This window comes from Canis lupus, chromosome 20 (genome assembly GCF_003254725.2).
Source record: "Canis lupus dingo isolate Sandy chromosome 20, ASM325472v2, whole genome shotgun sequence".
Lineage (NCBI taxonomy): Eukaryota > Metazoa > Chordata > Mammalia > Carnivora > Canidae > Canis > Canis lupus.
Genome location: NC_064262.1, coordinates 32846067 through 32870227, shown reverse-complemented (window position 1 = coordinate 32870227; position 24161 = coordinate 32846067). Strand labels below are relative to the sequence as shown.

Sequence of the window (24161 nt, the reverse complement as noted above, 5' to 3'; positions counted from 1 at the left end):
CTTCCACTCCCCTTTTGAAATTACAGTCACCACGTGTATGTTGGTCTCATTCCCTCCTTTCTCTTAGGGTTTTGCTCTCACATAAAAATTGCCTTATTTGGAGTAATGCGTTGAATCAGTGTTGCTCTGTGACTGTTTACTTTTCATCACTCTATGAGATCAGTCTCTGAACAATCTCAGGATTATGCTGATTACATATTCTACTTGAACAGATTTTTACATTTTCATTTTTTAAACTTTTATTTCTCTAAACCAAAGCAGTTTATTTATGACAAAGAATAGGAAACACTTAGTGTGGTTCCCTGCTCTTAGTTGTTTATGGCCTCATAAACTAGATGTTGCTAATTCTTTATTTCTTTGTACTTAAGAGTAGTTGTCCAATTTAGGATATATGGGATGTCTTTTTTGTTTGTTGTTTATTTGTACCAATCATTTTCCCAATCCCTTTCCAACATTTCTACCAGGTTTTCTCCCAGTATAACTGCACAGAAGATACTCTAAAATTTATGCCAGCAGTGTTTTGACATGTAGATTGTTCCTTTCTTTAAAAAAAGATCTGTTTCTGTATTCTTTTTTTTTTTTTTCTGTATTCTTGAAATTGGTTCCTTTCCTTTAGTTTCAGTTTGTCCTTAATTCTCAGGTTTTTTTCATCTAAGTACCACCTGCTGATAAGGACATTAGGAGGGCATATGATGTAAGAGCATTGGTATTATATAAGACTGATGAATCACTGAATTCTATCTCTGAAAGTAATAATACAATATATGTTAATTGAATTTAAATAAAGTCTACCTGTTACTCTAAAAAAGTTCTCAAATTTTTCTTCTTTTGTTCTTCCCTATTCTCTATTTCTACTTTGTGAATTGCTATTCTGTGAAGGAGATAAACGGTTAGCTTGATGTTAAATGCTGATTGTTAATTTTTACTTTGATTGTATTTGATGTTAATTCTAATCTCAGTTTCTTTACTATATTTCCCTCTAATGGCCTTTTTGGTTATTTTAGCTCACTTTTATCTATGATGTTTAGAATTGGATCAGAGGATTCTTGATACGAATTCTCATTTGGTCCCTTACTGGCAGTAGGACTCTGGGCTATGGAACCTCATTAAATCTCAATTTCCTCATTTGTAGAATGGGGTGGTATTACCTACTTCTTAGGATTATTGTGAGTATTAAATGGAATCATATTTGCTAAGCACTCTAAGTAATGCCTGCCACACAGAAATACATGTTCACTAGCAAGTACAAAATTTATGGTGGGGAGATTGGAGAGGGTGTTAGTGGGAGCTTTTTTGCTGAAGTAACTTTTTTTCCTCTTTTTATTACCAGTCACAGGCAGTGAAAGCTGACTGATCTGGTTTTATTGTCCTTGGTAAAGCAATATATTCCTGACAATGTCAAGATTGTCTAACTTTTTAATTACTAGTACAAGTGCCATTTAGAAAATTTGGTCCCCAGCACATTATTTTAATGCCCAAGTGATAACATTATTTTTTTTTTAATGAAACCTAACTTTGAGACTTAAAGGTATTTTCCAGGTTGGCAGTTACAAATACCAGATTATGTAGGTCTTTTATATTCATCTGCTCTTCTCTTCTGTCAGTTACCCTAGGCAGCTGACATCAGTATCTGATAGTGCTGTTTGAGTTTATATTCTGCTTTCAGTTGGTTGTATATATCATGTGAGGAAAGTAGCTCTTTAGCTTAAAGAATTTAGTCCAGGCTAGGCACACCTGTGCTCCTTGCACTTCTTTTGAATGCATTGTTTTTTATTTTTATTTTGTGCCATGTAGTAATATGTTAGTACATAATTTATTTTTATCACCCAAGAAATAAATTTGTTTTGTTCTATTCAGTCTTTTACAGATTTGACAGTTTTTGCAGTTCTATCAGATGTTTTCTGACTAAACTAAATGCTTAGGTGATGGTTCTCAAATGTCAGACTTACTGTGCCCATCAGTTCTGCTCCTTGATAGGTTCCCTACAGAAATGCCTACATATACGTATCAGGTACAAATGCAAGAATATTCACAGCAGCATTATTTACAGTTCAAAATTGGAAATAACCTAAAAGACCTTTAGTAGTCAAATGAATATATATACACTGAGGCATATTCAATGAAAGAAGCCTGACACAAAACAGGGCACCTGGGTGGCTCATTGGTTGAGTGTTTGCCTTTGGCCCAGATTGTGATCCTGGGGTCCTGGGATCAGTCCCAGATCCGGCTCCCTGTGAGGAGCCTGCTTCTCCCTCTGCCTCTGCCTCTGCCTCTGCCTCTGCCTCTATCTCTGCCTCTGCCTCTGCCTCTGCCTCTGCCTCTGCCTCTGCCTCTGCCTCTGTGTGTGTCTCATGAATAAATCTTAAAAAAAAAAAAAGAAGAAGAAGCCTGACACAAAACACTATATACTGTAGTATTCCACTTAACGTGAAGTTCAAACCACTAAAATTATATTATTTAGTCATGCACAGTTTATGTAGTGTGATTATAAAGAAATGCAAGAAATTAAATACAAAAGTCAGGATAGTAGTTACCTTTATGGGGTTTTGATTGGAAAGGGAAATGTGGGAAGCTTTAGGGGGTTGTGGTTAGGTTCTGTTTCTCGATTTGAGCTGTAGTCATATAGACATTTGCTTTTAAAAATTTTATTAACCTGTACCCTTGTGTTGTTTGTCCCTTTCTGTGTGTTATTTTTCACAATAAATAAAGTATGGGTTGGAGCCCCTGGGTAGCTCAGTTGTTTAAGTGTCTACCCTCAGCTGGGATGGTGATCTCAGGGTCCTGGGATGGAGCCCCACATCCAGCTCTCTGCTCAGCGGAAGGTCTACTTTTCTCCCTCTGCCTGTCCCCCCGACTCATGCTTGAGAGTGCTCTCTCTCTCTCTCTCATAAATAAATAAATATGTATTTTTTTTTAAAGTAGGAGAAAATGGGTCATCTGGGTGGCTCAGTCAGTTAAGCATCTGCCTTCAGCTCAGGTTGTGATCCCAGGGTCACTGCTGGGCAGGGAGCCTGCTTCTCCCTCTCCGTCTGCTGCTCCTCTTGTTTGTGCTCTCTTTCTCTCTCTCTCTGTCAAATTAATAAAATCTTTCTTAGGGATCCCTGGGTGGCGCAGCGGTTTGGCGCCTGCCTTTGGCCCAGGGCGCGATCCTGGAGACCCGGGATCGAATCCCACATCGGGCTCCCGGTGCATGGAGCCTGCTTCTCCCTCTGCCTGTGTCTCTGCCTCATTCTCTCTCTCTCTCTCTCTGTGACTATCACAAATAAATAAAAATTAAAAAAAATAAAATAAATAAAAAATAAAATCTTTCTTAAAAACAAATAAAAAATAGGAGAAAATGAATAAGTGTCTCTCTAGAGTATCCCTCAAGAGGGACTTTTTAAGAGGAAAGAAAATCTTCTAACTCATCTTTCAGTTGTCCTGAGCCAAATAGCTCATTCAAGACCTGCATTTATCATTACATGGAAGTTCTCTTCTGAATCTGAGTGGCTTCTGACTTTTAGTACTCCCAAAGAATTGAGGTGCCCACCCCAAGTTTGAGAACCAGTGGTTAGAAACTTTTTTAAAAGTAAGCTCCATGCCTAGCATGGACTACAACATCTGATTCAAACCCACAACCCTAAGATCAAGATATGAGCTGAAATCAAGAGTTGGGCTTGATTCCTAACTGATGGAATTACCCAGGCGCCCCAGAAACTTTTTAAAAAAATATTCTTCAATTATTTAAAAAAAAATTTTTTTTTAAGATTTTATTTGTTTGAGAGAGAGAGCACAAGTAGCAGAGAGGGGCAGAGAGAGAGTCAGAAACAGACTCCCCACTGAGCAGGGATGTCAGATGTAGTATTCGATCCCAGGACCCTGAGATCATGACCTGAGCCAAAGGCAGACAGATACTTAACTGACAGCCACCCAGGTGCCCCTTTTCCTCAATTATTTATTACAGGCCACTAATGATTCACCAGGTTTGAGAATATTACCTTCAGTAATTTCAGTAGTGACAATAGCAACAGGTAATCATTATTTAGCACTTTGATACTAGTACTGTGCAAAACATTTTGCATATTTATTTTTTTTTTTTAATTTTTTTTTTTAATTTTTATTTATTTATGATAGTCACAGAGAGAGAGAGAGAGAGAGAGAGGCAGAGACACAGGCAGAGGGAGAAGCAGGCTCCATGCACCAGGAGCCCGATGTGGGATTCGATCCCGGGTCTCCAGGATCGCGCCCTGGGCCAAAGGCAGGCACCAAACCGCTGCGCCACCCAGGGATCCCACATTTTGCATATTTAAATCTTAGTTTTTTAGAACAAGGAAAACATTCAAATAGTTTTTCCAGGTTTGGTTCCTTTAAAGATAGATGTTCAATCCATTCATTCAATAAATATTTATTAAGCATGTACATTAATATATATGCCAGGTCTTATTTTAGCTGTTGGGAAAGCTTTGCCATCATGGAGTTTACATTCTTTGGAGGAAAGAAAAACTAATAAACTAATGTCAGGTAGTAATAAGTCCACTGAAGAAAAATTTAAAAATGTAAGTAAGACCAAAGGTAGTTAAAAGGTAGCATGTGGGATTTGAACAGATTTGAGACTAAACTGAATGAGATGTACATGTGTCTGGAGAAAGAGTATGTGAGATAGAAACTATGAAAACTGGGACTGGTCTGAAATAGGAGTTTTAGAACAATAAAAATAGCTTTAAAGGGGGGGGCGGAGCAGATAATAAATATTTTAGGCTTTCCAAGCTATAAAGTCTCTAGTAGTTGCAACTACTAAACTGCCATTGTAGTGGAAAGCAGCTATGGACAGCATGTACATGAATGGACCTGCTGTGTTCCTCTAAAACCATATTACCCAACAGGCAGCAGGTGGCATTTGACCCTTAGGGCTATAGTTGGCTGACCCCTGTGCTAGATCATGTAGACTTTGTAGGTCTGGTAGGGACTTCAGATTTTGTTCTACGGGTGAGCATTTTGAACAGTAAATTACTCCTAAGGTATGTTTAGGATTTTTTAAACATGGTGGCACTTAAATCTTCAACATACTAGAGAAAGATTGTAATGGCTTTCAAAGTCTGCATTCGTATTATTTTATTATTTGCTAAATTCATGTAACAACATTTGTAGAAACCTGTTTTACGTCAGAATTGTCTTGGGAATTAAATTATTGATGAGATACCTTCCTACTTCCACTAGACTCTAAATTCCTAAATATATAACATATATCTTGGTAATAATCCATGAAGAGTACCTAGTATTCTATCTGGTGGTACACAGTAAATATTTGAAGTGTTTTCCTCAAAGAGTTCATAGTATATTGAGAAAGGTAGACAAAAATATATAGTTGCAGTATATAGCTCATTAGAAATAGGAATGACAGACTATATTTGAGGAGAGATCCCAAATCCATCCAAGACAAAGGAAGAGAAATTCCATTTTAGACTTGGTGAGATGAACTTCCTGAGGGATTTCTGGGTGAAGATGTTTGGGAAGAAGTTAGTAGTATTCTGAGACCTAAGAGAGAGAGCTAGACTAGGCATCAACATTTTAAAATTATGCAAATATAGTAGGTAAATACTGTTTAAAATGAATTTTTGTTGTTGACAGAGACTTTGGAGATTAACACATTTTTTTTTCTTGGTAGAACTATAAAAATTTTGTAATCTACTCCCTCCCTAAATACAGACAGTACTGCATTGAAAATCTTTGTACGTTGTCTCTTTCCAGAGTAATACACAGAATAGAGACTCTGTGTCAAAGTACATGTGCTTTCAACATTTGGATGAGTTCTGTCAAAATTGCCCTCTAAAGAAAAAAAAAAAACCAATTTACACTCCCACGAGAATGACATAAGATTACTCATATACTCAGCCTTCCTGGTACTGAATGTTTGCCAAACTGATGAGTGAATAATGCCATGGCATTGTTTCTGTAGGTAGACCGTAAATTTCACGTTGACTGGGCATTTTCTTTTCTTGGCCTCTGAATTCAGTATTGTTATTCTTTGCCCCTTTTCTGTTGTGTTTGACTTTTTCTCATCCATTTTTGGAGGGCCTCATATCTTTGCTATCCCTGTGTTCCCTTTCCTTCTTCTGTGCTTTATTTTTCTACATAATCTCCATCTGATGTTTCATTTGTTTATTTAGCATATTTCCCTCCTCACCCCATTAGAATGAAGAACTAGGAAGGCAGGAATTTTGTCATTTGTTCATTCTAATGTTTCCAGCATCTAGGAGACTATCTGGCATATAGTAGGTCCTCCCTAATTAATTGTTCAATGAATGAATGATAAATGGTAACCTGTTATCTGCTATTTATTTTTCAAATACTTTCTCCATGTCTGTCACTGGCCCTTTACCTGTGTTTATAGTGAGTTTGATCAAAAAATATTAATTTGGAACGCCTGGGTGGCTCAGTGGTTGAGCGTCTGCCTTCAGCTCAGGGCGTGATCCTGGGGTCCTGGGATTGAGTCCTGCATCAGGCTTGCTACAGGGAGCCTGCTTCTCCCTTTGCCTGTGTCTCTGCCTCTCTCTGTGTGTCTCTCATGAATAAATAAATGCAATCTTAAAAAAAAATTAAGTTAAAAAAGAAAAATTTTAATTTACTTGAGGTCAAATATATATGTCCCTTCACATATGGTTTTTGTGTTTTGCATTATGCCTAGGGCTTTTTTTTTTTTTTTTTTTTTGAAACCTTTGGCTCCCCTTCACCCATTTCTCTTACTCCCTCACCTCCTGCCTCTGGCAACCACCAGTCTGTTGTCTGTATCTATGAGTTTGTTGTTGTTTTTAATTCCACATGTTAAATGAGATCATATGGTATTTATTTTTCTCTGTGTGACTTTATTTAACCTAGTATAGCATGCTTAGGATCCATCCATGTTATTCCAAAAGGCAAGATTTCATTCTTTTTTATGGTTGAGTAATATATTTCTTTACCTATTCATGCATCATTGGGCATCTAGGTTGTTTCCATATCTCAGCTACTGTAAATAATGCTGCAGTGAACATAGGGGTGCATATATCCTTTTGAGTTAGTGTTAGAAGAGAAGGTAGAGGAAATATTCCAGAAAATATAACAAAAAAGACAAGAGTTGGTTTGAGGTTTTATCTAAGTAAAGACCAAGGGGAATTTTTTAAAAATTAGGATATTGATCCTGGAAATCTAATATCTGAATAATAAGATTTCCAGAGTGTGAGAAAGGGGAGAGTGAGAGAAGAATTTATCAGTGAAATAGAAGAGGAGGTAATTCCCCAGAGTTGAAAATATGAGCTTCTAAACTGAAAGGATGCACTGATTACTCAACACAATATATTTTAGAACACACACACTAAGCCAGACACAGAAATTCACATATTATGTGATGGTATTTATATGAAATATCCAGAATAGGAATTCAGAGACAGAAAGCAGATGAGTAATAGCTGGGGCTGGGAAGGGAGGATGGAAGTAAATTCTTAATGAGCATGAGGTTTCCTTTTGGGGTGGTGAAAATGTTTTGGAACTAGATGGAGTTTGCAGTTGCATAACATTGTGAATATACTAAATGCCACTGAATTGTTCTCTTTAGAATAATTATTTTATATTATGTGAATCTCACCTCAAAAAAAAAAAGACCATGTCCTAAGTATATGAAATATAATAACACCAGGGATAAAGAGAAGATTCTGAAAATTGTGAGAGAGAAACAAAGGATCTCATACTCTGTTAATCATAATAAACTAAATTATAATATAGCAATAAATAAACTTCTGAAATCTAAATGGCTTAATTCAACAAATATTTTTTTGCACTCATGCTCCATGTCCATGGTGAAGGTGAGAATACTTTTCCATGTTATTCAGGGATCTAGGTTAATGGAGGCTTTACCATCTTACGATAAAGAATTTTGCCATCTCAGCACATAGTTTCTAGAACGGGGAGAAGAAAGCAGTATAGAAAACTCCTACTCTTTCCATTTTTTTTTTTTTTTTTTTTTTTTACTCCTACTCTTTCTTAAATGGTTTATCCCTGGCGAGAACCAGTCATGTGGACCTTCCTTAGTGCTACAGAGTTTGAAACATGCAGTCTCCCAGGTGCCTAGAAAGAACAGGCATACCACACTCTACTGAGCACAAGAAGTCTCTACCATGCCTACTGAGGAACAGCACTCACCATCTCATTTGAAGCTAGAAAATTGTGGTACAATACTTTCAAAATTCTGAAGGAAATTATTTCCTGTAGAATTGTGTATCTAGTCACACCATCAGTCAAATGTGAGAACACTAACATTTTCAGAGGAACAAAGTCAAAGCATTTAACCTTCTATGAGTCCCCTTTCAGGAAATTAACTGAGGATACTTTACGCTAAAACAAGGGATTAAAACAGAAGAAGAAAGATTTGGATTCTGGGGGTAGAGGATTTTGGATACAGCCCAGACTGGAGCAGGATACAGCCCAGACTTAAACATATCCCAGCTGGTCAGGGATATATAATATGATGGATTACCTGATATGTTTGACAGTATTGAGAGTTTTTATGGTTCTGTTAAGAACTTGGGCTGTGTTTGAGATAGATATATAAAAAGTTAGCAAAATAAAATATTGCAAACTCCAAAATCACTACATGTTGTATAAGAAGGTACAAGCAGAGAAAGATAATTGTAGCATATTATATGATTCAAATATAAATAATAGTCATAGTACCATAGATACTAAGTATAGATGGACAAAATGTATCCCTTAGGAGGATGATAGTTAAAAAGGACCCAGAGTCCTTTTTTTTAGTCATCTATTAGAGGTTGTCAATAAATAGTGTTTAAAATGGAAAAGTAAAATAGCAGTATTTTAGAACTATAAATGTGAATACCAGAAGAAATGGCTTGAAGTTAAAAGTTATTGCTTAAAAAAAAATTGCTTCTAGGAAATGAATTTCAAGAATGGAGTGTGGAATAGGACAAAAAATGGGGTGGACTGCCTTTTAAAATTATCTAAACCCATTATTTTGACTTTAAGAAAAATTTTTAAGGAGCAGGGGCAAACAGTGCCACATACTACAAAGAGCATATTACAAAATGAAAATTATTTAAAGGAGCCGTGGCCTTTGGCAGAGAGGAGGTTATAGTAATCTTGGGACAGTTTTAGTGGCTGGTGGGTGTAAACCAAGCTGCATTGGGTTGAAGAGTGAAGGAACAGAGAAATTATTTCACATGCTGCCAAGGTGTAAACTCAAGGAGACCAACTGACATACAGGATTAAATAAGGGGATATTCAGAATAGATATTCCTCTCAGTGAAATGAAGAATATGAAGATCTGAATTTAAATAAATTATAAAGAAACTACATTATACATTTACAGAAAATCCCTTATAAAACAAAACAAAAAAAGTGTTTATTTTAATATCTTTTAAATGATTCATTTTATTGAAGCCTGTCATATATGCATCTCTGCTCAATTGTATCAATAGGGAAAAGTAAACTGTTGGTATAATATAATTTGTATTACTTCTTTAATTAAATACTTTCTCAGAATTCCTTTATTTCAACTTGATTTAAAGAGGATTTCTTTGTTCTGAGTCCTTTTCTAAAAGGTGTAGGCTTTTTAGATAAGGTAAAAACTAACGAAAATAAAAGACAAATTTCCCCCAACCTCAGATTTCTGCATTAATCTGGTTGCTCTATTATAGTTCGAGTTTTCTTAGTTCTCCTTCCAGCTTCAAGTTTTTGTACAAGCCTAGTCATGGGAGTAATATTATCATCTTTAAATTTGGTCATGGAATGTGTTACACTGCCCCGCTCAGGGAAATGCTACTTGGTTTGGGCTTGGATAGTAACATTTGTTTTCTTTGGCAGAGAAGCTGATCGTCGAGGGGCATCTAACCAAAGTGGTAGGAGAAACAAAGCTTTCAAAAGGTGCGTTTTCTCTGGGTTTTCTGTGGGTTTTGACAACTCTTTTGGATAATGGAGGTTAGTGTACTTTTCCAAGGTCATAGTATTTTAACCATCAATTTATTTCTTATAGCTCACCAAGTGGCAATCCAGTAACAGTATCATATAATCTAAGATAGTTGGAGTTCTGTCTTAAGAAGGATATCTTAATTAGGAAGGTTCTTTTTTAAGTGGGTATATATATATATATATATATTTATTTTAAGTGCTTGAAATAGGTTTTGTTAGGTATTAAAGATTTGTTCTGATCTGTCTCACTTCTAGCATTATTTTCAGCTTTTTTGATATTTGATATTATATTTGCTATACAAATTTTAATTAAACACAATGTAAATCTTTTGTAAAACAGGTGAAAAATGCTTGCAATTCTATTTCTGTGGTTGTCATACCTTTAACATTCCTTATGAAATTTAATATTTTCTTAATTTTTGGCATATCAATTTGATTTAAATAAAAGTGATTATGTAAAGTCTTCTTATATTTATAATGAGTAGTCTTGAAATTGCCTGAAATAGTTTATTCTCTTCTGTTACAATTGTCGGAGAAGAAAAGTGTTTTAAAGCATTATGTTGTCAAGTCACTCTTCTGCATTAGGGAAATTGGACAAATAAATTTGGTGTGATGTGCTCATTATCATTCTCGGACTTTCATCAGAACCTACCAGTAAAGTTTATAAGTAGATTCACAATCTTTTTGGTCCATTAAAACAATGAGTGATAAAAGTTTGGAATACTCCATCTCAGTACATTCTGTTTTATAAAAGTTAACAGGAACCATTTTGGCTTCTAAAAATATTTAAAAGGAGAATGTTATTTCAAGTATCTGGTGGCTTCCATTCTGAATTTTGTGCATGGCAGATGCCATATTTGGGGAAAGAATGCATAGAATATGCATCACTAATATTGTTCTGGCAAACAGGCATTGGATTTCAGAGCAGTGAACTATTTTTAGTACATGTGGCAATTTATTTCATCTTATTAAAGTGAGATGAGAACAGATTTTAACATAGCTTTTACTTCACCACCCAAATACCTACTCAGATTAGTTGAATAGCCAGCACACTGAAGTGGAAGTGTAGAGCCTTAGAAAAATAATCAGTCCTACTTTAATTAAAAATATCTTGCTACTTTAGTGCTTCTATTTAATGTGTTCTGAATTCAAATATATTTGCTTGAAATTATGTGGTGTCATTATTGAAAAAGATTTGTACCGTCTTTACTTATTTGCTTTTGAAAACTGGCTCTAAAATATGTGTCGAAAGCTTTAAAGAGCATACATTTTGATCCAGCAATTCCATTTCTGGGTTTTTATATTAAGAAACAAATTGGACAAAATGCAAGGGTATTCACTTCAATGTTTTAAAAGCAAAGAGAGGAAAACAGTAAGTGTCCAGTAATGAGGGCATTTATTAAATAAATTATAGCAAGTAAGTCCATGCAAGTGAATACATCCTTTAAGAATGGTAATACAGATCAAGTTTTATATACCCAGAGATTTTTCTGTCAGCAGTCAACATTTTACAAACATTTCTCACAGTTACTATGTAGAGGTACACTAATCCTTGTAACAAACTGGATGGCTGAGATAAGTTACATTTTAAATGCTTTATATCTGACTATAAAGTATTTCTTTTGATTTGGCTAAGTCATTTTATTTTTAAAATGCTTCCGGGGGGACCCCTGGGTGGCGCCGCAGTTTGGCGCCTGCCTTTGGCCCAGGGCACGATCCTGGAGACCCGGGATCGAATCCCACATCGGGCTCCCGGTGCATGGAGCCTGCTTCTCCCTCTGCCTATGTCTCTGCCTCTCTCTCTCTCTCTCTCTCTCTGACTATCATAAATAAATAAAAATTAAAAAAAAATAAATTAAAAAAAAATGCTTCCGTGGGTGGTTTTTGGTAGAATTTCGTTTCTGCATTGAAAATAACAGTTCCTAGAAATTGCCAATTACCAGATTTTATAAGTTTTAGTATTTCAGATATATCACTTAATGCAAAATGTAACCATAGGTTGTATGTGCTTTGTGTTTAAACCCTAACTCAACCAGCAGTCATTATATGTTTACTGTAGGCTTAGGGCGGAAATAAAAAGAATACTGGTAGGTAAAACAGATGGTTTCTTCTTTCTTTCTTTCTTCTTTCATTCATTCATTCATTCATTCATTCATTCAGGATTTTATTTATTCGTGAGAGACACAGAGAGGCAGACATAGGCAGAGGGAGAAGCAGGTTCTTCGCAGGGAGCCAGATGCGGGGACTGATCCCTGGGCCCCAGGATCACGCCCTGAACCAAAGGCAGACATTCAAATGGCTGAGCCACCCAGGTGTCCCAAAACAGATGGTTTCAACTCCAGATTCTGCCACTAACTAACTAGCTGTATGCCTTCAGGCAACTTACTGTTTAAACTTCAATTTCCTCATTTGTAAAATGAAATTGACAATATTTAACTGCAAATTTGTGGAAATTTAATGAAATATTGCTTATAAAGCAAGGAGCATTGTTCTAGTATTCAACAAATGTTAGTTCTCATTTCCCTTCTTGCTTTCTTACCAACTAATGGTTCCATTGGTGTAGGAAGTGGTCTGTGGCCAGTAAGTTTGTTCTGTCCATCCATCATTATGTGTTCTCAGAGATATAGTGAAAATACTCATCTTGTTGTAGACTTTCCAGTTTGGGAACAGTTTTGGTATTGATTCTGGTAGCTATCCTTCTGTTTCCGTCTATATATTATTGGTATGTATCTTAATGATTAAGTGCTGCAGAGAAAATCAACCAGTAAGGATTTTTTAATACTAGAATGTTGGGTGCTGCTTCATAGCTAAAGAATGGATGTTTTGAGAGGAAAGAAATACTCTTCCTTTTCCATCTCATTTGTTATATCCTATTTCATTCTTGAATACATTTGGTTTGCCTCCACATAATAATTGTAATATTAGGACATAACAGTGATGGACCATGATTTGACTTGTCTTCTTACTCAGAATAGGTTCGTGCCTTCAAACATCCTCTCTTTGGAGTGCCTGCTATATAGTGAACACTTCACTGCAGTGGGGATAGAGCAGTTAACAAAATAGACAAAAATCCCTGTCCTCATGGAACTTACGTTCTAGTAAAATCTTACTGGAAGATTTGATCCCACCTTTTAGTTTTACCTTCCTGACTAATATTCTAAATATAAAATAAAAGTTCCTTCTAATCCAAAAGAATATTTTTGAAAATACATTCTTCTTGGTTTACCTCAATATCTTGATCATAAAATTGCCAAGAATATTAAAATCAGAAGAGTCCTTTTTCTGTTCTCCCAGAGAGATTCCTTTTCCATCCATGTATAGATTAGATGTAGTAGCCTGCCTTGTTTGGAACTGTAACTTTGTGATTAAAACTAGAACATTCAGAAATGCCTGATTATGGCACACTGTGAATGCAGGAGAGGTCATAGATTGTATTCCCACGAGCCTCCATGGTCAGTGACTTCACTTCTAATCTAAGCTCTGTGTCTCTCAGCAGTTGGCCTATGACTAGAAATGGCAGTGAGAAAAGAAGCAAAAGGCTTCTTGTAGTCTATCATCTATTTCACAAATTCAGCCACAAATTCTAGAGATGTTCTTAATGGAATAGCCATAATAAGTTATATTTTAATATTGTATAAAATATATTTAATATTAATTAATGGTTTTAGATATGTTTTTTATTACTTTCAAAATGGAAAATATCTCTTCATTTAGTTGGGTATAAAACGATATATATTAACAAAAATTTTCAAACAATGTATGACAATATGAAGTTAGAAAATCAGAACCTGCCATGTCCCTATCTCCAGAAATGACATTGGGTATTTCTATTGTGGATCCTTCTAGACTTGAATAAATATGTACAGCTGAAAATTCATAGCTAAATGTATAGCTATTTTCATTCTAAGTGGGGTCATATACATACTGTTCTGTAACAATCTTTATTTTTATTTAATAGTAAGGAACATATCTTGAATATTTTCCATTCCATAATGAACAATGCTTCAATAAACATCCTTATATATATTATATGTAGTCTGTTTTTCCTTTGAAAAAGTACTAGAAGTGGATATGCACATTTAAATTTTTGATGGTATTACCACAAACAATGGCCATAACATTATACAAAATAATATATACTCAGTGAATTTATAATCTAAAGAAATAAGATACATATATACACATAGATGATATAAAATAGAGCAGGATTAATTACAAGATCATAGGATACAGAGAAGATGCAATAAAAAGCTGCATGCTGGAGAAATGAAGACTTACTTAGAGGTTAGGGGATTAAGCTGTATCTTCTAGAATGAATAGGCCTAGTAGAGAGAATGGTCATTGAGTTTAGCAAAATAGCAACTCTAGCAAAGAATTGGGAGATCATAGTGCGCTGGCATATCTCAGCCCTGTAAAGAAGCTAGCCTGACTGAAAAAGAGCTCATGTGTCCATTAATGCAAGGACCAAATTATAGCTAAATCCTGGGTGGTAAAGATTGGCTGAGACCCTGTGGAGAATGGGGAGATGCTGTAGGATTTTGTCAGAGAAATAGCTGTCTCTGTAAATGCTGTTTTAAGGCATGCCATATTACACGCAGATGTGCAGTTATAGATAAGGATCTACAGCCTAATTAACTGTCAGTCATCTTTAATAAATTGTTGGGCTTATAGTTAGGATTTTTGATAGCAATTTGTTGAAAATGAGGCCTAGGATGTCTTTATTGGCAGAGGCAGTGCACCATTTGCAAATAATCTCAAAACTTTCTTTAGGTCTTTCTAAATGTGGTTCAGGTACTTACATATATATATATATATATATATATATATATTAGATATAAAAGGCTATTGATTTTCTTTAAATGTCATTTTTATAACAGTTGTGATTTTAGAGTTTTATATAAATATAAATATTACTAAATATAACTATTGCTAAGGCAACCTAACTAGTGTTTTTATGTAAGAAAGCCCCTTGCATCATCTTCATACAATGTCCACATTGTCTTGGAATTTTGCTATATTTGTTGCAGTTCTCTGAATACTTTAGCAAAGCTTGCTTCATTTTTGTTTCTAGTTGGCCAGTGGACAGCCTTGACAAAAGCCCCAGCCCTCTGCACAGCAGATATGATCCACATTATAATTTAATATGAACCACGTGTAATAACCAGCATTCCATTTTGGACTAGAGTGGTGAAGAAGTAAGAGATTCAGTGACCTCAGTTAATTTTAAAAGTATTTTGCATATCAGTAGATTTAGAGCACTCAAATCGTAAAGCAGTTTTATTAATATAGTTGTAATGAGATTCTACTTTCATTTTTTTTCTTGGTAGAAAACCAGGCAAGAGCAAAAGAATCTGATTTGTCAGATACTCTGAGTCCAAGCAAGGAAAAAAGTAGTGACGACACTACAGGTAAGTTATAACCTGATGTTTGCAAATCTACAGATGTTAATGTTACTGGCTGAGCAGTTTAGGTATGCAGATTAATATGGGTGGAGATTTCAAAGTTTGTGTTTTGGGGGAAAAAGTAGTCTCCTTCCATTTTTGAAGTTACTCCTTTGAATCTTGAATATATTGTTAAAATTACTTTCAACTATCCAAATATGACACCTGTATAAATTTCAGTTATTTATTTTGATAGTGATAGCTTCAGGATGGACCTGATTACTGTTTGTAATTATCTTTTTTGCCCCCTACAGACGCCCAAATGGATGAGCAAGACCTAAATGAACCTCTTGCTAAAGTGTCCCTATTAAAAGGTACTTTAACATGTTTTTATGACATTTTAAACCAAGACGTCAGGGCAGCCCGAGTGGCTCAGAGGTTTAGTGGTGCCTTCAGCCCAGGGCCTGATCCTGGAGACCTGGGATCGAGTTCCTCGTCGGGCTTCCTGCATGGAGCCTGTCTCTGCCTCTCTCTCTGTGTCTCTCATGAATAAATAAATAAAATCTTTAAAAAAGAAAAAAAAAAAAAAACCCAAGACATCAGATTTACTCTTTGCCACAAAATCACATATATGAAGTTTTAAATTTAGTTAAAAGATTAGGACAGGTTCTCTAAAGTAGCAGGAACTAAAATTTCAAATGTTGGTGTTGGTGCCAATGCTTCAAACAAAAATATTTAAATTGTAAAATAATTTGGATCAATCAAGGTTATGGAAGGGCAAAGTGGTTAAGTGTTAGAATATGAAATGCAACTATGGTTTTTGGTGTTTGCCTTGATACCTCTGATACGAGCTCATTACCACTTTTAACATAAATTAGAAAAAGGTGAAAATATTAATATTCTTTAAAGAACTGCCTGTTTGCTCTATTCTCCTATGTTAACGATTATAAAGTTCCTCATTTTCTACTCTTTTTCATCCTCCAATAAATATCCCTACGTTCTTAGGACACTCTTCTAGAAATAGGTAGGGCCAAAATAAGCAGTGCATGTAATAAACTTCCACTAGTAACACTTCTAAATGAGAACTACATTTATGTCTTGATATTTACTTGTTGAGACTGAAATGGGTAGTAAATAAATCATTTATAGAAGAGTTTTTAAAGTGCCTTGGGTGGCTTATGAATAAACCTGTGTTTGTCAGCATTTAGTCTTTTTTATATTTCCTTTTGTACACAAGATAAGTTGACATATAAGTTCAGTCCAGTGAGTTATATATGTTGTTAGGGGTGGACTAACACCAGGCAATTGTCTGGAATCAGCAAAAACCCCATATCAAAGTTTCTCTGTGAGGAGATGGCTATGCTTCTGGCTGGGCTTTTAAGGAATCTCTTAGTCCAGACCCCAGGTTTTGAGTTATTTAAGGAAGCCTTAGTTTCACCCTACATGACCTTGCTGCTGGCTGACTTGTCAGTGATGGGAATTGAGGGAGAATCCAGATTCTCCTAGAGGTCCTTAGCCTGGGCATCCTGGCTTTCTCTTTTCTTCTCCATGGAAACTGAAGCTCACATGACTCTTTGAGCCACCTTTCACTGATTTCCATTACTACGGAAAGCTCTGAGGATTATTGGCCCAGGCAGCACAATTGTCAGCCTGCCTTTAAGTATGATCATAGTTTCCAGCACTTTTTAAGCACTCTGATTGATCTGCACTCTTCTTGGGTGATCTTTGGTGTTGATGAGGCTTGTTTTTCTTCTAGTAAGTCTGAATTAACGTTTGCATAGTCCAGAAACCTCATCTTGAGCATTTCTGGTTCTCAGAAATGCAATATTGCGGGCAGCCCGGGTGGCTCAGCGGTTTAGCACCACCTTCAGCCCAGGGCGTGATCCTGGAGTCCCAGGATCGAGTCCCATGTTGGGCTCCCTGCATGGAGCCTGCTTCTCCCTCTGCCTGTGTCTCTGCCTCTCTCTTTCTGTGTCTCTTATGAATAAATAAATAAAATCTTGAAAAAAAAAAAAAGAAATGCAATATTGGTACTGTTCAAAATATTACTGATGTTAAAAAGCTTGTCAGAACCCCTGGGCCTTTGTGGGAACATAGAGAAACAAAGAAGGTAGGTGAATGAATAACGAGCACCTGTCATACAAAAGTAGCAGTTTTTACTTTAGAAATCTCCCAGAAACCTTTTCAGCATCCAAGTTCAGATTGATTTAAAAGTAACATTTATGCTTGTATTCTGTTATTAGTGCTCTTGTGATTTTATATGTCAGTCTGTTTTGGACTTTATTTTTATCCCATTGCCTACTACAGTGCCAGATGTTCAATAAAATTTGGTTATTTGTTGAATGGATTAATAATAGACCTCTTACATCAAAGTTATAAAACCATAGAGCATTGGAAAGTAACACACTCTAGCCAAGAAGCTGAAAGTCAAAGAGCTCTGTGTTCAATTCTAGCTCTGCTATTTATTTATAATTTGCCCTTGGGAAAATTGCTTGATCCCTCTGTGCTTCATTTTTTTTCATTTGTCATATTGGGGTTTACTGTGAGGATTAAATGAAATAATGCATGTAGATCACTTACCATAGTGTTGGGAACATAATATGTTAAGCATCATAATGAAGACACTGCTAATAATAATGATGTTGGTAACTGGTAAAAGCAGACCTATCTGTTAAAGAGTAGCTTTTCATTAATTGAATAAAATCATGGGGTTTATTATTTTTTTTAAGATTTATTTATTCATGAGAGACAGAGAGAAAGGCAGAGACATAGAGGGAGAAGCAGGCTCCGAGCCTGATGTGGGACTCTGAGATAGGATCCTGGGACTCTGGGAACACTCCCTGAGCCAAAAGCAGATGCTTAACCACTGAGCCACCCAGGCGTCCCAATCATGGGGTTTAAAAAAAATAGATTTCTTACTATATCTTTGAGGGAAAAGCAGTTGTTGGTGATGTTTCTTTTCCAATTAATAATGTATTTGTTTACTCTGCCAAATGTCAGGGAAAACTTTTTCTAATCTATGAGTACCACAGGAAGGCTAAATCATATTTATAAAAGTGCCCATGCTATAGCCTAGGAATCAGACTCAAGGAAGAGGGAATGAGATGGGGAGTTGTTGTAGGGAAGACGACTAGAAAATATGAGGTCCCTGTTGGAGGAGGGTGGTTGTATGGATGCTACTAGTGATTGCTTGGGTACCATTGGTGAAGATGGGTCAGAGTTTTCCTATCCTTACTTGAAGTAAGGTGACAAAAGCAGAACCCCAAAACTTGCCTTGCATTTCTATATGATTGCAACTTTTATTAGTGAAGTAGCTATCAATGCCCCTTATAAGATTTTGCAGCTTGATTTTTAAGAACAGATTGTTAAATTAGTCAGTGATTAGTCAATTTAGTCAATGTAACATTTTTAAATTAGTGAAAGAAAAATTATGTTAGAAACAGGCCTGTTTAGAAGAGTCTCCATGAAACCATCAGTATAGCCCTAAATGGTTGTTTTTCCATTGTTTTTCTTTTGCAAGGACTCTATAAATTCTTAAAAATAATATAGTTACTGGCACTTATTAGAAACACTTGGGTTGTGGTTGATTGTGTGTGGTTATGTTTTGTAATCTCTATAATTAGGTTCAATAATCTAATAGGACTTTTTCTTAAATGAAGAATATCAATTTTTAGGCCACAGTGTTAACCTTGAGAGTTGTAGAAAGTAGCCTCTTTATTTTCCACATTGAAACCCTGTGCCTAACTTCTTGAAACACTATTTTTCAAATGTTACATTCCCTGTTAAAAAACAGCCCATCTTTATTTAGAATTATAGTATGCTACCTTTCATTTTAGTTATCTAGGATTAAGAAAAGAATGTGAAATAGATTAAATATTCACTATGAGATATAAATAAAATGATGATAGCAATAGTACTTTTTCCTGAAATATTAATTATCTTCAACGAATTTATGCCATTTTTGAAAGAGAAATAAAGATGTGGCTTGAACCACAAGTTTTTTTATTTTAAAAAGTTCCCCAAAAAAGGTAAAAAGAAAACTGGAATTCAATCTAAGTAGTGCCTAATGCAAGTTTGCTCTACTTAAGGAACTATGCCAGGCACTCCAGTGGTTTCAAACTCTGATAAGACTGTCCTTGGGGTTTGAGAACTTTCTGGTCAAATTGGTGATAGAAGAGGTATAAATAATAAGCTGTTTCTTTGTGGTTATTGCCATGAGGAGTTCAAGAAAGAAAAAAGAATGTCCAGTTTTTGTGTTTCTTTTTATCATGGAAGATGGGCGGGCAGGAAAGGCAATTTGAGCCTCATGAAAGAAGTATCATTTGGAAAAAAAAAAAAAAAAGTATCATTTGAGATGACCCTGAAAGTGTGTCATACCACATACGGCCTATTCAGTGACAAACACTCAATCCTGAATATGGTTGAGATTCTAGATCCAAATGCCAACTTGCAGGATGTGTAAGGAATTACGGACATATTTTTAATGAAAGTGGTGGGGCACAATAGCAAAATCCAGAATGGGAGAATTTTGGGGGGCACACAAAAGTAAATTGCTAGGTGTGTGGGGGGAAAAAAGGAGGATGGAGAAACCTATCAATTAAAAGAGATTAAAAGATGTGTCAATTAAATGCAATGTGTGAACCTTGTTTGGAACTTCATTCACATAGTCCAACTCTAAGAGTTTGAGACATGGGAAAATTGTTACCGACTAGATACTTGATATTAAGGAATTGTTCATGATCTGCAATGGGATAGTAGCATAGCATTACAGTTATCATTTGTTTTTTGTTTTTCTTTTAGAGATGATCTAGATATAGATAGGTTTTTTTTTTTTAAGTTGTAGAATTTTAAGAAGATTGAGATACCGTTTTAGACAAAGGAAATATTAAAAACCACAAACTAGATAATATGGGTTGGGTTTGACAAGTATCATTAAGTCTGTTCACATAATCATTTGAGTGTTTTTAGGTTGGGGTGATTCTTTCGGCAGAATTTTGTGGCTTCTGAGTATAGAAATGATATGATCAGACCTGTATTTTAAGAGGATTTGTTGGATGAACTAGAATAGGTAGAGGCTGGAGATATGGCAACCAAATAGGAGGCTTAAGTAATCATTGAGAGTCTGAGCTAGGATGATTGCTGTGGAAATTTAAACAAGAAACAAAGTCCAATCTGGGTCCCTGTTGTTCTGTTCTTTATCATCTTTCCTTTGGTAATCTTATTTCAAATCTATAGGTCAGGAACTGAATAGAGAAATGAATGGAAGTTAGATATAATTCCAGCATTTGATGTGGAGTTACTGAAAGGATGATAGTTTTATTAACAAAAATAATATTTTTGGAAGAAGGTAGGGAAAGTGATGGTTTAAGTTTGGCACATCATTGAACAGGAAGGGTAACCTTAACCATAGGTTCTGGTTTGCCTGGAACCATTTATGTCCCAGCACAACAATTACTAAAAGTGCATTCAAAGGTGTCCACATTTTGTGTTGTTATCCTAGGAACCAGAGATGGAATTGGAAGTGCAAGACAGAAAGTAGGACTAGAAAGTCATTTTCATTTATTTCTGAGACATTTATTGACCCAGAAAATACAGAGATAAGACACAGAGGAGGCTGCAGTTTTCTGGAGAAAAGAGATATGTGGATAGCATAGTAAGTGTTTTAATGGATGTGGATGTGGTAGAAACTTTGGAGAGCACAGCTTACTTCCTGGCTAGGGGCAGGGATGGGGTGGAGCAGTAGTCATGATAGGCTTCCCAAATGGGGTGGTTAAAGATAATTGAGACTATGCCAAGAAGGGAAAGGGAGCTGTGCATTTCTTTAAAATACTGTTTACATTTACAAATGAAAGACAGATCAAAACCACAATAAGCACCTCACACCAGTCAGAATGGCTAAAATTAATAATTTAGGAAATAACAGATGTTGGTGAGGATGCAGAGAGAGAGGAACCTTCTTACACTGTTGGTGGGAATGCAAGCTGGTGCAGCCACTCTGAAAAACAGTATGGAGGTTCCTGAAAAAGTTGAAAACAGAGCTATCCTGCTACCCAGCAATTGCACTACTAGGTATTTACCCAAAGATACAAATGTAGTGATTTAAAGGGACAAATGCACCCCAATGTTTATAGCAGCAATGTCCACAATAGCCAAACTATGGAAAGAACCCAGATGCCCATTGACAGATGGATAAAGAAGATGTGTATATATATATATATACACACACACACACACACAATACACAATAAATACTACTTAGCCATCAAAAAATGAAATCTTGCCATTTGCAAAGATGTAGTTGGAACTAGAGGGTGTTATGCTAAGTGAAATAAGTCAATCTGAGAAAGACAATTATCCTATGATCTCACTCATATGTGGAATTTCAGGAACAAAAGAGAAGATCATAGGGAAAGAGAGGGAAAAATAAAACAAGACAAAATCAGAGAGACAAATCCTACGAGACTCTTAATCACAGGAAACAAACTGAGGGTTACTGGAGGGGAGAGGGGTAAGAGGATGGGTTAATTGGGCAATGGACATTGAGGAGGGCACAGGAAGTAATGAGCAGTGGGTAATATACATATAAGACTGACAAATCACCAAACTCTAACTCTGAAACTAATAATACATTATATGTTAATTAATTGAACTTAAATTTTAAAAATAAATGAAAAGAAACCAAGTAGGAATAATATTTAAAATTAGAATAGCATCTGTCAGGGAGGAAGTGTATAAGAACACAAAATGTGATGGAGCACAGACTATGCAGGACAAATGTGATGAAAGATAAGACTTGGTCAGACAGAAGGCAGTAACATTTTGGGAATTCTGTGCATAAGGGTGACCATGATAGCAGGGGGAATTTCAGGAGAAAGAAAATGTCCATAGTGGAGTGGACAGAGGAGCCAACAAAAGAACCAGATGCCAAGAGCCCAGCTGGTTAGAAGGAATGGCAAAGTGGGGAGAATCAACAGTTAAAGGCTGCTGCCAAAGTTAAATTCATAGTTAGGGTAGCACCTAGGACTAGCTCACATGGCTACACATACCCCTAATTGAAAAATGGTCCTTCTCCTCTGTGATGGTTGTTCTCATCACCCAAGCCTGCAACTACCAGACCTTCCAAAGGGAGGAGTGATCATAGTAGAAAGGGGGTGCACCCACCCAGCCAGCTACTTCAGACAGATCACTTCTGTTAGTTGATGAGGTAACATATGTGGCTACATCAACCTTCAACCAACACACATGTACAAAATAAAATGGGAAGAAGTGCTTTGATTTAGCTCTTTCTCAAGTAAGTAGTTCAGAGTATTTCAGCTGTGTTTAGAGCAAAGATCAGGATTTAAGTTAAAAATCCAGTCACTTTTCTGAAGAAATAGTGACACCAAATTCAATTTAAGATACCTTATAGGTATTCTGTGTGCCAGGGCCGATTTATTTAGTGGGTTTTTGTATGGCATGAATCTCTACAGAATTTAGCCTTTGTTTGAGAAAAGCTGGCTCATGGCCCAGACTGCATACACCAGGCAGTTCTAAGGATACATCATTTATGTTAAGGAGAAAACAGATTCTGTTCATCTTTCCACTTCATCATGTTTCCTAAAAACCATTTATTTGTGTTTGACTTTCACATCTAAGTAAAATGGATTTGGCTCAGAAAGCCTTTCACTTAATCTTCATCTAAACAGTTACCACCAGTACTCATCACAACACTTTTCCCAAGATTGTGAAGTAAGTTGATAAGTGTGGACCCAAGCCATAATAAACAAATGCATTTTCCCACACACCTATATGAAAATACAATGCGGCATTAGTCAGTCTTAGCACAAAGATTTGCTCATCCTTCTTGGGTAAAAATTGGCCCTTGGTTTTCTGAGAAGAGGATCTGCACACTAACTACTTGATTATTTGAATAGTCACTGTGTTTATTACATTTAATTTGTAAAGATTTTTTATCAATATCTTCACTTCTTTGATCAAACACTATGTGGAATTTGTGTCCATTTGTTACATGGCATCTTACTTGCTCAAATTAAAATGCTGATCCTTTTTATTATGTGGTACAAAGAACTAATTTGCAAATAGTAAACCTCTATGTTAGCACAACTTATTAATGCCTAGATTATATTTTGTTTCCTGATACATAATCACTTAACATAAAATTTGTTCCATTATTTTTAGCTTAAAAAAGCAAGTATTAGTTTGTTGTGAAGTTTTGCTTCACAACATCACTAATCAAGGGCATTGTTCTGCTGCAGATAAGAACTGTCTGCTTCAATAGACCTTAAAAATGGATTATGTATGATTCTTCATTTATAAAAAGGTCCCCTTCCTCAAAATGAAATAGTTCTCTAGTCATTTATGACTATTATGTTTATTTTAAAAATTACACATTTTAGATGCAAATCTATGGTTATCTTGTATATTAGATATCAGATAGGTAAATGTCTATATCTAGCATTGTATTAGATGGAATATAGTATGTCCTATATAGTATGGAACATAAGTGTGAAACATACTCATTTAACATTCGTTACTAAAAAGAAATCAACAATAGAAATTGAATCCTCTTATTTCTGGAGAAGAAACAAGAGTTGGTTGTTAGGAAAACATGCTAATTAAAGCTAATTTCTACGATATAACTAAGAAGTTACTATGATTTATGGGAAAGACAACTGGGCTAAAGTAAGAATTCTAGTCCTGTCTCTACCACTATCCAGATGTGTAAGCCTTTTCAGATCTCTGGACCTTTATTTCTTCATTTGTCAAATGAAAGAAGTAGGTCTCTTCCAAAATTCTATATATCTATATGAGTCCACGCTCCTTTTAAAAATGAAACTAAATGCT

General features: G+C 35.7%; 1 protein-coding gene across 47 annotated transcripts in view; it reads left to right on the top strand.

Annotated features, from left to right (window-relative positions):
- The window catches only part of LOC112665959 (sarcolemma associated protein), a 145551-nt gene that overhangs the window by 98702 nt on the left and 22688 nt on the right, over positions 1–24161 (top strand). For 32 of the 47 annotated variants that reach the window (XM_035703451.2, XM_025456310.3, XM_025456312.3 and 29 more), the window contains 3 exons: positions 9832–9891; positions 15264–15344; positions 15632–15691. In XM_035703451.2, coding sequence (XP_035559344.2) covers positions 9832–9891; positions 15264–15344; positions 15632–15691 — 201 coding nt within the window. Of the gene's footprint in view, positions 1–9831; positions 9946–15023; positions 15132–15263; positions 15345–15631; positions 15692–24161 lie in introns of those variants that run through there. The other 15 variants (XM_025456286.3, XM_025456306.3, XM_025456294.3 and 12 more) reach the window with 2 other exon arrangements.